At 41.0% G+C, this 15,903-nt stretch overlaps 1 protein-coding gene across 2 annotated transcripts in view; it reads right to left on the bottom strand.

Annotated features, from left to right (window-relative positions):
* Positions 1-15,903, bottom strand: part of LOC139764694 (organic cation transporter protein-like) — a 120,749-nt gene that overhangs the window by 50,705 nt on the left and 54,141 nt on the right. For both annotated transcript variants that reach the window (XM_071691581.1, XM_071691580.1), the window contains exons 5-8: positions 7,076-7,179; positions 4,468-4,622; positions 3,786-3,954; positions 1,150-1,297 (exon numbers count right to left, since the gene is read on the bottom strand). In XM_071691581.1, coding sequence (XP_071547682.1) covers positions 1,150-1,297; positions 3,786-3,954; positions 4,468-4,622; positions 7,076-7,179 — 576 coding nt within the window. The remainder of the gene's footprint in view (positions 1-1,149; positions 1,298-3,785; positions 3,955-4,467; positions 4,623-7,075; positions 7,180-15,903) is intronic.

The following is a 15,903-nucleotide window of genomic DNA, read 5'->3' as shown; positions in this document are numbered from 1 at the left end:
CCCCTCTGTTCCTTCTTTTGGAAAATTAAAAAAAAAACGAGAGGGGAGGATTTCCAGCCCCCCGCTCCCTCGCCTTTTAGTCGCCTTCTACGACACGCAGGGAATACGTGGGAAGTATTCTTATTCCCCTAACCCCAGGGATATATATATATATATATATATATATATATATATATATATATATATATATATATATATATATATATATATATATATATATATTTATTTTTTTTTCTTTTCTTTTAAACTATTTGCCATTTCCCGCGTTAGCGAGGTAGCGTTAAGAACAGATTACTGGGCCTTTTCTGGAATGTCCTCACCTGGCCCCCTCTGTTCCTTCTTTTGGAAAATTAAAAAAAAAAAAACGAGAGGGGAGGATTTCCAGCCCCCCGCTGCCTCCCCTTTTAGTCGCCTTCTACGACACGCAGGGAATACGTGGGAAGTATTCTTAATCCCCTATCCCCAGGGATAATATATATATATATATATATATATATATATATATATATATATATATATATATATATATATATATATATATATATATATATATATATATATATATATATATTATCCCTGGGGATAGGGGAGAAAGAATACTTCCCACGTATTCCCTGCGTGTCGTAGAAGGCGACTAAAAGGGAAGGGAGCGGGGGGCTGGAAATCCTCCCCTCTCTTTTTTTTTTTTCCAAAAGAAGGAACAGAGAAGAGGGCCAGGTGAGGATATTCCCTCAAAGGCCCAGTCCTCTGTTCTTAACGCTACCTCGCTATCGCGGGAAATAGCGAATAGTATGAAAAAAAAAAAAAAAAAAAATATATATATATATATATATATATATATATATATATATATATATATATATATATATATATATATATATATATATATATATAAAGACTCATATTTACAATTAATGATTACAGATGCATGGAATTCATAATACACAGCACTGCTTTCCAAAATCAAAGTTCAAGGTGCACATGTTCACCATAATCTCATATACAACATAAGATTTAAGATTCATTCATCATAATCAGACAAGCAAGTGACATCTTCAAGATAAAAGATGTGTGTTTCTGATCAGACATCCGATTGGATTTGACACCTTGTGGGATAGCACTATAGTCTAATGATACCCTTGACAATACCTTGTGTTGAATTTCTTCCATAAGCTTGAGGAGCTCCGCCTTGGATGGCAGAGTGACTTTATTCTGTTTGGCGGCCTTCTCCAACACCCGTAGCGCCCGCTCGTGTTGCCCACGGATGATCAGCCATCTTGGGGACTCGTCCAGAAGCCTACAGACACAAGCAATCACATTAACCAAGAGATTACTCCTTCCCTACAGCACTTAAACTCTCATTTACCGAGACATACCCATATCCTTTCTCTGTCTTACAAGTCACCATTAGCCAAGAGATTACTCCTTCCCTATAGCACTTAAACTCTCATTTACCAAGACATACCCATATCCTTTCTCTGTCTTACAAGTCACCATTAACCAAGAGATTACTCCTTCCCTACAGCACTTAAACTCTCATTTACCGAGACATACCCATATCCTTTCTCTGTCTTACAAGTTGCCATTCTAACCAACCTGGCCTACCTCTTATATCACTATGGCCAGCACAACACTAGTGATAGCCTAGGACAAATACTTGTCTATCTAATATATGATGTTCCTTGACAAATACTTGTCTATCTAATATATGATGTTCCATGACAAATACTTGTCTATCTAATATATGATGTTCCTTAACAAATACTTGTCTATCTAATATATGATGTTCCTTGACAAATACTTGTCTATCTAATATATGATGTTCCTTGACAAATACTTGTCTATCTAATATATGATGTTCCTTGACAAATACTTGTCTATCTAATATATGATGTTCCTTGACAAATACTTGTCTATCTATTGTTACTTAACAGACTTCAGTGGTAAGTGAAGCAGCAAAGCTGACCAGAACTGTGACACCATTTCACACTCACGGTAGGTAGAGGGAAGCAACACCTAAGAGCACTACTCTATCACATTACCATTGAATTATTACTCTATTGTATTTCTGGGTCGTTATACATCTATCGCATATTATCTCAAAATACAATTTACTTTACTGAATACACGTAAATCATCATAAACATTCAGATGTTGGTGAAGATCAGAGGCGTTCATCTTGGTCGAGGCTGAAGAGGAATCACTGAACGAAACCGCCATATTTGTCCTTTGATTCTAATGAAATTTAAGGACAAAACAAATGAATAGTTTTGTTTTATTTATCTGATTTGCATACTATACACATTTCCACGTTCATGATAAAAAGTATATCTTATTTTGCACATCATAATTCCATATAGAAGTGTTTTTTTCATAGATGTTTATTCAAAAGATTTTCTTGATAGACTTTACAAGATCTATTTTGAAAAAGAGGGGGATGGGGGATCTATACCTCAATTAAAAAGTATCTTATAGCGAAAGTTCGACGTAACTAGTGTGAGGCACACTGAGACCCCCGAGGCGTTACGTCATTCGGTCCGAGACCTGGTAGTGTTCGAACCCCGGCAAAACAGAAGTTATTGTTGTTATGGTCAATTGACGAATTCATCCACGCGAATATGTACATACAAACAGCAACCGCTCTACTGTTCTGTTCCTGGAGCAGGTAAAGGAAACTAGTTCTGCTGACCATAAGAGAATACGAGTGATGGTCGCCCAACAAATCTCTTCAAAAATAGTTGCCACCCAATCTCCCTTGTTGTCAGCTGTCAACACACAGGTCTCTGTTGGCACAATATCGCCGGCTCGTTCGACGTATCCGTGACAAAACTGACAACAATGTTATTTCAGGAGAACTTCCCATGAACGGCATGGAAAACACCCTACTCAGTAGGGCGTTCAGTCTCGGTGATTGATCAATGAACCTTTGTTGAATTCGTGGATTCGTGGCAGCATTTTTACATGCGTTCCGATAACCAACATGACAGTAACATATGTAATACGTCAAATTAAGACTCAGGATGAAGCACATATGGCTGAAAATAGTAGATGAAACACTAAGGAGTTTTATATTTATGGTAGAAGCAAAAGCATCATCACTCAGTCAGTTAACTGATTACAGAAATCGATGACTTGGTTCAAGACACCGAAGTAATGGTAAAGATAATATAACTTATTTATATCTCCATGATTGAAGATACATCTAATGTCCCACGTCAAGTTCCAATGTTAGGAGAGGAGATTGTTCCGCAACAATATGATATAACAGTTGAAGATATGTTATCAGCAATAAATGGAATGTAAGTAAACAAATTGGCAAGCCTTGATATATATTATCTGAGGAAATTGAGAAAGGAAAAAATTAGATATAAAGTCCCAAGTCTATGGGAAAGATTCAGAGGAAAGACAAACTTTCCCAATGCAGCGCCGAAATTCAAAAAAAAAAAAAAGATAAGCCACTGCATGGGATTCATCGTCCACGTAGCTTCACGTCTATAGTTTGTAACCTTATGAAAACAATCATTCAGGACAGAATTATAAACCATCTAGAGGAACACCACTTAATGAACGATTCTCGGCAAAATTTCTGGTGAAATTGCTCATATCTTGCAAAACTGCTTGATTTTATTTATTTTCTCATAATGTATGACGAAAGTAAAGTGGAAATTATCTGTATTCACCACCAACTGTGCCTACCGTGGGGCAGTAGGCGCTCCGCACGATATGAGCAAACCACTCGTCACCTTATTAGCAGTTGATGTTTAACGTGGTCAATAAATCCATACCAAAAAATAGGGAAGAACAGGAGGCCGGGGAGAGACACCGTCAGCTGCAGCCATCGCCAGTCCCTCACAAAGTAGGCAAATCCGCCCCACAACATCGTGCCCATCGACCACGTTAGGAACTGTAGCATGCCGATCGCTGATCTCATCTTCAGCTCCGTCACCTCCATCACTGAAAAGTAAGGTCTTGGTATAAAGCTTTGATAAAAGAAAACGTATAGCCGTTCGTACTTGTGGTAAAGCTCGACTTGTGTCTTCATAACGTCCCTCTATCAGTTTCTATCCTGCTTCCTGAATTCGTCTCGTGTATGCCTTCTTCAGGGAGCTCTTCAGAAGATAATAGAGTGGGAAAGGAAGGAAAATGCCTGTGTCATGTTGCATTTGATATTTCAACAACCCTAGAACCTTTGACCCATGTAATGACGTGGTCATCTTTCTATATTGACCCATCTAATGGCGTGGCCATTCTTGTCTTGACCCACGTAATGACGTGATTAAGTCTCTGTCTTGACCCATATAATGACGTGGTCATTATTCCATCTCTGACATGCTGTGTTCGTCTGTGCTTTGAGTAAGTGTGTCACACAGCATTAAGCATACCGTTTGCTTTCCATGTATGGCTTCGTGGAAAGTTAGTCCACTTCGTCAGGGTCTAGAGACTTAGACTAAACAAAGCACCACTCACCAAGGACAAAGCCGGTCTGGAGGGAGGTCGGGTGCATTGTGCCCAACAAGAATCGAGCAACTAGGATGGTGGATAAGTAGGGCAGCCATCCCGAGCCCACAGCTGTGATGGTGTAGATAATCGAGGATATCGCGATCATTGTCCACCGGCCGAATCTGTGAAGACAAAACGAAACATCATCGTAAATAGGTTGAAAACCTTTTTTTTATATGAATTCACTTCTGTTTATCGAGTGCCAGGTGTAGTTCTTGGTAAAGGGGTAAAAGTTTTGAAGATAGTAAATAAGAGAGATTAGAGATATGCAAAACACGAACGAGTTGATGGTTTTTAAACTTTTGAGTGTAAGAAGATTTTTGAGAATAAACGTGTGTGTGTGTGTGTGTGTGTGTGTGTGTGTGTGTGTGTGTGTGTGTGTGTGCTGATAACCACAAGGGAAAATGAAACACGACAAGTCACAAGTGCACTTTCGTGGATTGACATCGTCTGGGAAGATACGTTCTTGGAATAATGGTATGGTGAAATGTTTGGGAAACATGAAGAGGATGAGCGAAAAGAGACTCACTAAGAGGACCTGTATGTGAGAGGAGGATGGAGGGGGAGGAAAAGTATATGGGAAGAACATATTTAAAAAAATGAATGCCTGATCGTCTATAACGAGCTTATCCGTAAGAAAAATATATAAGACTAGATATAATGGTAGAAATAGGAAAGCAGATCAAAGGGCACCTCCCCACCCACCTCTCCCTCCGGCTCAACGGTTGGCAGGAGAAAGATATGAAAAAAATTTACAGGAGAGTGAATTAGGGGAATAAGAATATGACTTGACATCCAGATATACATCGTCAAAATACGCGCCATCACACATGGGAATTCAAGGTAATACACACTGCTAACTCTATGTTTAATATCTTTATTCTGCCGTGTTTCCTTATTTCTGTCGTGTTCCTTATTTCTGCTGTGTTTCTTATTTCTGCCGTGTTCCTTATTTCTGCTGTGTTCCTTATTTCTGCCGTATTCTTTATTTCTGCTGTGTTCCTTATTTCTGCCGTGTTCCTTATTTCTGCCGTGTTTTTGTTTCTGCCGTGTTTTTGTTTCTGCCGTGTTTTTGTTTCTGCCGTGCTCCTTATTTCTGCCGTGTTCCTTATTTCTGCCGAGTTCCTTATTTCTGCCGTGTTCCTTATTTCTGCCGTGTTCCTTATTTCTGCCGTGTTCCTTATTTCTGCCGAGTTCCTTATTTCTGCCGGTTCCTTTTTTCTGCCGTGTTCCTTATTTCTGCCGTGTTCCTTATTTCTGCCGTGTTCCTTATTTCTGCCGAGTTCCTTATTTCTGCCGTGTTCCTTACTTCTGCCGTGTTCCTTGTTTCTGCCGTGCTCCTTATTTCTGCCGTGCTCCTTATTTCTGCTGTGTTCCTTATTTCTGCCGTGTTCCTTATTTCTGCCGTGTTTTTGTTTCTGCCGTGCTCCTTATTTCTGCTGTGTTCCTTATTTCTGCTGTGTTCCTTATTTCTGCCGTGTTCCTTATTTCTGCCGTGTTCCTTATTTCTGCCGTGTTTTTGTTTCTGACGTGTTCCTTGTTTCTGCCGTGTTCCTTATTTCTGCCGTGTTCCTTATTTTTGCTGTGTTCCTTATTTCTGCCGTGTTCCTTATTTCTGCCGTGTTTCGACTAGCAGTTCCGAGCCATAGCCCATATGGGACGAACACGATCACCGTAGGTCACAGCCGCAGTGACTGATTTGAAAAGATGTTTTCTTCTTGAATTCTTCCAAAGAAACATCTGATCTAGACGTCTCCTACCACTCCTGATCCACATGTCCTTTACCACTCCTGATCCACACGTCCTCTGCCACTCCTGATCCACATGTCCTTTACCACTCCTGATCCACACGTCCTCTGCCACTCCTGATCCACATGTCCTTTACCACTCCTGATCCACACGTCCTCTGCCACTCCTGATCCGTACGTCCTCTGCCACTCCTGATCCATAAGTCCTCTGCCACTCTTGATCCGCACGTCCTCTGCCACTCCTGATCCATAAGTCCTCTACCAGTCGTAATCCACACGTCCTCTGCTACTCCTTTAAACACATTGTCCCTTCCCCAGTCTGATGCTCTGTACATGCCTTCATCATCTCAGTCACTATCATCCCACTCAACAAACTTATATCTCTGTAATTCAAACATTCACCCTGTCCCCCTTGCCCCTATACAACTGCACAACACGGGCATTCTAGTAATCCTTAGATATCTCAACATAATTCATACACCAAAAACCATAACTAACTAGTCAACAATACAGTCACCTACTTTTCTGATACTCAACTTTAATCCCATCCACTCCAGGCGCCTTACCGCATTGCATCTTACCCATGTTATTCACCACCTCTTTTCTTTTCACTTGTGTACAAAGGATGGTCCCAGAAACACATCCCTGTACATACAGATACACATAACCATACGGACGCTTACTTTTACATGTACTGCTCTCTCTTCGTATAAACAACATGTAATGTGAGAGAGAGAGAGAGAGAGAGAGAGAGAGAGAGAGAGAGAGAGAGAGAGAGAGAGAGAGAGAGAGAGAGAGAGAGAGCATACTCACGAATGGTTCCTTACCTGTCTGCCAGAAACCCATTAAACCCCGCTCCTACCAGGATACCAAACATGTATATACTCTGGTAGGTTGCGCGCAGGTACTTCTTGTCGCAGACCAACTGGAACTGTGTGAGGAGAGTGGATGCAAGTTACAAGATGCCCACGTATGTACATAATGCTCCTCACTCCCAAAGCTGACACAGTATGTGCAACAAAGCCTCAGTGACACCCACTCTACCCCCTAACTGGGGGAAGGTTGGGGCAGGAGGAGGAGGGAATAGACCATCATCATACAACACACACATATGTATCTAAAGGACAATCATGTGGAAAGTCATTCATAATATGTGGGTGAATATGAATCCCATACTACATATTTCACAGCCAACAACCACACATTAATCCTCCTCTCCCTCCAGATCCATAAATGCTACATACAAATGAATATAGTTTTCTTAAGTGCTACAGCTAGGATGCGATCATAGTCTAGCTGTAGCACTCCAGCCTGCAACGCAGGGATTCCGGGTTTGAGCCTGGCTGTTGAAGGTTTGTATGTTCTATGAAGGTGCGCGTTCAAAAAAGAGATAGGTAGTATGTTTGAGGAAAGGAACCTAGATGTTTTGCCTCTGAGTGAAACGAAGCTCAAAGATAAAGGGGAAGAGTGGTTTGGGAATGTTTTGTGTGTAAAGTCAGGAGTTGGTGAGAGGACAAGAGCAGGGGAAGGAGTAGCACTACTCCTGAGACAGGAGTGGTGGGAGTATGTGATAGAGTGTAAGAAAGTAAAATCTAGAGTGATATGGGTAAAACTGAAAGTGGATGGAAAGAGGTGGGTGATTATTGGTGCATATGAACCGGGCATGAGAAGAACGATCATGAGAGGCAAGTGTTTTGGGAGCAGTTGAGTGAGTGTATTTGTAGTTTTCATGCACGCGACCGGGTTATAGTAATGGGTGATTTGAATGCAAAGGTGAGTAATGTGGCAGTTGAGGGAATAATTGGTGTGCATGGGGTGTTCAGTGTTGTAAATGGAAATGGTGAAGAACTTGTAGATTTGTATGCTGAAAAAGGACTGTTGATTGGGAATACCTGGTTTGAAAAGAGAGATATGTATACATAATTATACGTATGTGAATAGGAGTGATGGCCAGAGAGCGTTATTGGATTACGTGTTAATTGATAGGCGCGTGAAAGAGAGGCTTATGGATGTTAATATGCTGAGAAGTGCAACTGGAGGAATGTCTGATCATTATCTTGTGGAGGCGAAGGTGAAGATTTGTAGAGGTTTTCAGAAAAGAAGAGGAAATGTTGGGGTGAAGAGAGTGGTGAGAGTAAGTGAGCTTGGTAGGAGACTTATGTGAGGAAGTACCAGGAGATACTGAATGCAGAATGGAAAAAGGTGAGAGCAACGGACGCAAGAGGAGTGGGGGAAAAATAGGTTGTATTTAGGGAAGCCGTGATGGCTTGCGCAAAAGATGCTAGTGGCATGAGAAGCGTAGGAGGTGGGCAGATTGGAAAGGGTAGTGAGTGGTGGGATGAAGAAGTAAGATTATTAGTGAAAGAGGAGAGAGAGGCTTTTGGGCGAGTTTTGCAGGAAATAGAGCAAATGACTCGGAGGTGAATAAAAGAAAGAGGCAGGAGGTCACGAGAAAGGTACAAGAGGTGAAAAAGAGAGAAAAGAGTTGGAGTGAGAGAGTATCATTAAATTTTAAGGAGAAAAAAAAGATTCTTTGGAAGGAGATAAATAAAATGCGTAAGACAAGAGAACAAATTGGAACATCGGTAAAGCGGGCTAATGGGGAGTTGATAACAAGTAGTGGTGACGTGAGAAGGAGATGGAGTGAGTATTTTGAAGGTTTGTTGAATGTGTTACATGATAGAGTGGCAGATATAGGGTGTTTTGGACGAGGTGGTGTGCGAAGTGAGAGGGCTAAGGAGAATGATTTGGTAAACAGAGAAAAGGCAGTAAAAGCTTTGCGGAAGATGAAAGCCGGCACGGCAGCGGGTTTGGATGGTATTGCAGTGAAACTTATTAACAAAAGTGGGTGACTGTGTTGTTGACTGGTTGGTAAGGGAATTTAATGTATGTATAACTCATAGTGAGGTACCTGAGGATTGGCTGAATGCATGCATAGTGCCTTTCTGCAAAGGCAAAGGGAGTAAAGGTGACTGCTCAAATTACAGAGGTATAACTTTGTTAAGTATACCTGGGAAATTATATGGAAGGGTATTGATTGAGAGGGTGAAGGCATGTACAGACCATCAGATTGGGGAGGAGCAGTGTGGTTTCAGAAGTGGTAGAGGATGTGTGGATCAGGAGTTTGATTTGAATAATATATGTGAGATATACTTAGAAAAGTAAATGGATTTGTATGTAGCATTTATGGATCTGGAGAAGGCATATGATAGAGTTGATAGAGATGCTCTGTGAAAGGTATCAAGAATATATGGTGTGGGAGGCAAGTTGTTAGAAGCAGTGAAAAGTTTTTATCGAGGATGTACGGCATCTGTGCGAGTGGGAAGAGAGGTGAGTGATTAGTCCTCAGTGAATGTCGGTTTGGGGCAGGGGTGCCTGATGTCTCAATGGTTGTTCAGTTTGTTTATGGATGGGATTGTTAGGGAGGTGAGTGCAAGAGTTTTGGAAAGAGGGGCAAGTATCCAGTCTGTTGTGGATGAGAGAGCTCGGGAAGTGAGTCAATTATCGTTCGCTGATGATACAACGCTGGTGGCTCATTCGGGTGAAAAACTGCAGAAGTTGGTGACTGAGTTTAAAGTGTGTGAAAGAAGAAAGCTTAGAGTAAATGTGAATAAAAACAAGGTTATTAGGTGCAGTAGGGTTGAGGAACAAGTCAATTGGGAGGTAAGTTTGATTGAGGAAAAACCGGAGAAAGTGAAGATTTTTAGATATCTGGGAGTAGATTTCGCAGCGGAAAGAACCATCGAAACGGAAGTGAGTCACAGGGTGAGGGAGGGAGCAAAAGTAATGGGAGAGTTGAGAAATGTGTGGAAATCGAAAACGCTATCTCGGAAAGCAAAAATGGGTATGTTTGAAGGAATAGTGGTTCCAACAATGTTATATGATTAAGAGGGGCGTGCTATAGATAGAGTTGTGCGGATGAGGGTGTATGTGCTGGAAATAAGATGTTTGAGGACAATGTGTGGTGTGAGGTGGTTTGATCGAGTAAGTAAGGAAAGGGTTATAGAGATGTGTGGTAATAAAAAGAGTGTGGCTGAGAAAGCAGAAGAGGGTCTTTTGAAATGGTTTGTTCACATGGAGAGAATGAGTGAGGAAAGATTGACAAAGAAGATATATGTGTCAGAGGTGGAGGGAACGAGGAGAAGTGGGAGACCAAATTGGAGGTGGAAAGATGGAGAGAAACTGATTTTGAGCGATCGAGGCCTGAACATACAGGAGGGTGAAAGACGTGCAAGGAATAGAGTAAATTGGAAGGATATGGCTTACCGGGGTCGACGGTAAGTGTTTTGGGAGCAGCTGAATAAGTGTGTTAGTGGTTTTGATGCACGACACCGGGTTATAGTGATGGGTGATTTGAATGCAAAGGTGAGTAATGTGGCAGTTGAGGGAATAATTGGTATACATGGGGTGTTCTGTGTTGTAAATGGAAATGGTGAAGAGCTTGTAGATTTATGTGCTGAAAAAGGACTGGTGATTGGGAATACCTGGTTTAAAAAGCGAGATATACATAAGTATACGTATGTAAGTAGGAGAGATGGCCAGAGAGCGTTATTGGATTAGGTGTTAATTGACAGGCGCGCGAAAGAGAGACTTTTGGATGTTAATGTGCTGAGAGGTGCAGCTGGAGGGATGTTTGATCATTATCTTGTGGAGGTTAAGGTGAAAATTTGTATGGGTTTTCAGAAAAGAAGAGTGAATGTTGGGGTGAAGAGGGTGGTGCGAGTAAGTGAGCTTGGGAAGGAGACTTGTGTGAGGAAGTACCAGGAGAGACTTAGTACAGAATGGAAAAAGGTGAGAACAATGGAATTAAGGGGAATGGGGGAGGAATGGGATGTATTTAGGGAATCAGTGATGGATTGCGCAAAAGATGCTTGTGGCATGAGAAGAGTGGGAGGTGGGTTGATTAGAAAGGGTAGTGAGTGGTGGGATGAAGAAGTAAGAGTATTAGTGAAAGAGAAGAGAGAGGCATTTGGACGATTTTTGCAGGGAAGAAATGCAATTGAGTGGGAGATGTATAAAGGAAAGAGACAGGAGGTCAAGAGAAAGGTGCAAGAGGTGAAAAAGAGGGCAAATGAGAGTTGGGGTCAGAGAGTATCATTAAATTTTAGGGAGAATAAAAAGATGTTCTGGAAGGAGATAAATAAAGTGCGTAAGACAAGGGAGCAAATGGGAACTTCAGTGAAGGGCGCAAATGGGTAGGTGATAACAAGTAGTGGTGATGTGAGAAAGAGATGGAGTGAGTATTTTGAAGGTTTGTTGAATGTGTTTGATGATAGAGTGGCAGATATAGGGTGTTTTGGTCGAGGTGGTGTGCAAAGTGAGAGCGTTGGGAAAATAATTTGGTAAACGAGAAGAGGTAGTAAAAGCTTTGCGGAAGATGAAAGCCGGGAAAGCAGCAGGTTTGGATGGTATTGCAGTGGAATTTATTAAAAAAGGGGGTGACTGTATTGTTGACTGGTTGGTAAGGTTATTTAATGTATGTATGACTCATGGTGAGGTGCCTGAGGATTGGCGGAATGCGTGCATAGTGCCATTGTACAAAGGCAAAGGGGATAAGAGTGAGTGCTCAAATTACAGAGGTATAAGTTTGTTGAGTATTCCTGGTAAATTATATGGGAGGGTATTGATTGAGAGGGTGAAGGCATGTACAGAGCATCAGATTGGGGAAGAGCAGTGTGGTTTCAGAAGTGGTAGAGGATGTGTGGATCATGTGTTTGCTTTGAAGAATGTATGTGAGAAATACTTAGTAAAGCAAATGGATTTGTATGTAGCATTTATGGATCTGGAGAAGGCATATGATAGAGTTGATAGAGATGCTCTGTGAAAGGTATTAAGAATATATGGTGTGGGAGGCAAGTTGTTAGAAGCAGTGAAAAGTTTTTATCGAGGATGTAAGGCACGTGTACGTGTAGGAAGAGAGGAAAGTGATTAGTTCTCAGTGAATGTAGGTTTGCGGCAGGGGTGTGTGATGTCTCCATGGTTGTTTAATTTGTTTATGGATGGGGTTGTTAGGGAGGTAAATGCAAGAGTTTTGGAAAGAGGGGCAAGTATGAAGTCTGTTGTGAATGAGAGAGCTTGGGAAGTGAGTCAGTTGTTGTTCGCAGATGATACAGCGCTGGTGGCTGATTCATGTGAGAAACTGCAGAAGCTGGTGACTGAGTTCAGTAAAGTGTGTGAAAGAAGAAAGTTAAGAGTAAATGTGAATAAGAGCAAGGTTATTAGGTACAGTAGGGTTGAGGGTCAAGTCAGTTGGGAGGTAAGTTTGAATGGAGAAAAACTGGAGGAAGTAAAGTGTTTTAGATATCTGGGAGTGGATCTGGCAGCGGATGGAACCATGGAAGCGTAAGTGAATCATAGGGTGGGGGAGGGGGCGAAAATCCTGGGAGCCTTGAAGAATGTGTGGAAGTCGAGAACATTATCCCGGAAAGCAAAACTGGGTATGTTTGAAGGAAGAGTAATTCCAAATATGTTGTATGGTTGCGAGGCGTGGGCTATGGATAGAGTTGTGCGCAGGAGGATGGATGTGCTGGAAATGAGATGTTTGATGACAATGTGTGGTGTGAGGTGGTTTGATCGAGTAAGTAACGTAAGGGTAAGAGAGATGTGTGGAAATAAAAAGAGCGTAGTTGAAAGAGGAGAAGAGGGTGTTTTGAAATGGTTTGGGCACATGGAAAGAATGAGTGAGGAAAGATTGACCAAGAGGATATATGTGTCGGAGGTGGAGGGAACGAGGAGAAGTGGGAGACCAAATTGGAGGTGGAAAGATGGAGTGAAAAAGATTTTGAGTGATCGGGGCCTGAACATGCAGGAGGGGGAAAGGAGGGCAAGGAATAGAGTGAATTGTATCGATGTGGTATACCGGGGTTGACGTGCTTTCAGTGGATTGAATCAGGGCATGTGAAACGTCTGGGGTAAACCATGGAAAGTTGTGTGGGGCCTGGATGTGGAAAGGGAGCTGTGGTTTCGGGCATTATTGCATGACAGCTAGAGACTGAGTGTGAACGAATGGGGCCTTTGTTGTCTTTTCCTAGTGCTACCTCGCACACATGAGGGGGGAGGGGGATGGTATTCCATGTGTGGCGAGGTGGCGATGTGAATGAATAAAGGCAAACAGTGTGAATTGTGTGCATGGGTATATATGTATGTGTCTGTGTGTGTATATATATATGTACATTGAGATGTATAGGTATGTATATTTGCGTGTGTGGACGTGTATGTATATACATTGTGTATGGGGGTGGGTTGGGCCATTTCTTTCGTCTGTTTCCTTGCGCTACCTCGCAAACGCGGGAGACAGCGACAAAGCAAAATAATTTAATAAATAAATAAATATATATATATACATATATATATATATATATATATATATATATATATATATATATATATATATATATATATATATATATATATATATATATATATATGTATACATATGTTCCTTAGGGCATTACGTATTTGCAGTCCAGAGTTTATTGATGATAATTTTGAGAAGATATATTCTATTGGATCTAAGTTTAAGTACCCCAGATCTTTCATTGATAAATCCTTTAAGTTAGCAAAGAAATCATTTTAAAGAGTTGAGCCCAAACCTCCCATTGACACCAAGAATCTTTTAGGTCTCCCTTTTAATAATAATTTCACTTTACTTCCCATGTTGCTTAAATCCTTTAATGTAAATGTTGCCTTTAGCAACGATAATACTATAAAGAATATCGTAATCAGGAATTCAACAGAAAATTCTCTAGGATGCATCTATAAAGTGCCATGTGTAAATTGTGATCAATTTTATGTTGGTCAGACTGGAAAGGATCTCTCTGTTAAGACTTAAGCAACATAAATATAGTACAAGAATGCGACAAGAATGAAATGCCTTGTTTAATCACGTCAAAAACTTTTATCATTGTAATGAGTGGAGTAATGCCATTATTGTTATTAACTCTAACTCTATTACCAAGAGAAATATCATTGAATCTTCTATCATTAAATACACAAAGAATTATAATCTTAATGTTAGTGATGGTCTATACAAATTATATAACTTTATTGTTGATAAAATTTGTAAAATGATAATTGTATGTTTTGGACCATCACATGTTTGATAAATGTCGTCCTGGCTTCGTCTCTTTCATATATATCAACTGACTTATATTTCTCTCTCGTGTCTCCCCTGATGATGTGATTATTTAACGAAAGTGCACTTGGTAACTTATAGTGTATCATTTTCCCCGTGTACTCAAAGGAATATATATATATATATATATATATATATATATATATATATGATCCACTTCCGCTTCCATGGTTCCATCCGCTGACAGATCCACTCCCAGATATCTAAAACACTTCACTTCCTCCAGTTTTTCTCCATTCAAACTCACCTCCCAATTGACTTGACCCTCACCCCTACTGTACCTAATAACCTTGCTCTTATTCACATTTACTCTCAACTTTCTTCTTCCACACACTTTACCAAACTCAGTCACCAGCTTCTGCAGTTTCTCACATGAATCAGCCACCAGCGCTGTATCATCAGCGAACAACAACTGACTCACTTCCCAAGCTCTCTCATCCCCAACAGACTTCATACTTGCCCCTCTTTCCAGGACTCTTGCATTTACCTCCCTTACAACCCCATCCATAAACAAATTAAACAACCATGGAGACATCACACACCCCTGCCGCAAACCTACATTCACTGAGAACCAATCACTTTCCTCTCTTCCTACACGTACACATGCCTTACATCCTCGATAAAAACTTTTCACTGCTTCTAACAACTTGCCTCCAACACCATGTTGTTAGAAGCAGTGAAAAGTCTGTCAGCGGATGGAACCATGGAAGCGGAAGTGGATCATAGGGTGGGGGAGGGGGCGAAAATTTTGGGAGCCTTGAAAAATGTGTGGAAGTCGAGAACATTATCTCGGAAAGCAAAAATGGGTATGTTTGAGGGAATAGTGGTTCCAACAATGTTGTATGGTTGCGAGGCGTGGGCTATGGATAGAGATGTGCGCAGGAGGATGGATGTGCTGGAAATGAGATGTTTGAGGACAATGTGTGGTGTGAGGTGGTTTGATCGAGTAAGTAACGTAAGGGTAAGAGAGATGTGTGGAAATAAAAAGAGCGTGGTTGAGAGAGCAGAAGAGGGTGTTTTGAAATGGTTTGGGCACATGGAGAGAATGAGTGAGGAGAGATTGACCAAGAGGATATATGTGTCGGAGGTGGAGGGAACGAGGAGAAGAGGGAGACCAAATTGGAGGTGGAAAGATGGAGTGAAAAAGATTTTGTGTGATCGGGGCCTGAACATGCAGGAGGGTGAAAGGAGGGCAAGGAATAGAGTGAATTGGAGTCATGTGGTATACAGGGGTTGACGTGCTGTCAGTGGATTGAATCAAGGCATGTGAAGCGTCTGGGGTAAACCATGGAAAGCTGTGTAGGTATGTATATTTGCGTGTGTGGACGTGTGTATGTACATGTGTATGGGGGGGGGGGTTGGGCCATTTCTTTCGTCTGTTTCCTTGCGCTACCTCGCAAACGCGGGAGACAGCGACAAAGTATAAAAAAAAAAAAAAAAATATATATATATATATATATATATATATATATATATATATATATATATATATATTATATATATATATATGTTTTTATACCG

The sequence above is a fragment of the Panulirus ornatus genome, chromosome 50, assembly GCF_036320965.1.
Source record: "Panulirus ornatus isolate Po-2019 chromosome 50, ASM3632096v1, whole genome shotgun sequence".
Classification (NCBI taxonomy): Eukaryota; Metazoa; Arthropoda; class Malacostraca; order Decapoda; family Palinuridae; genus Panulirus; species Panulirus ornatus.
The sequence above is the reverse complement of the archived record's forward strand: the minus strand, read 5'-3'. Positions and strand labels throughout refer to the sequence as shown.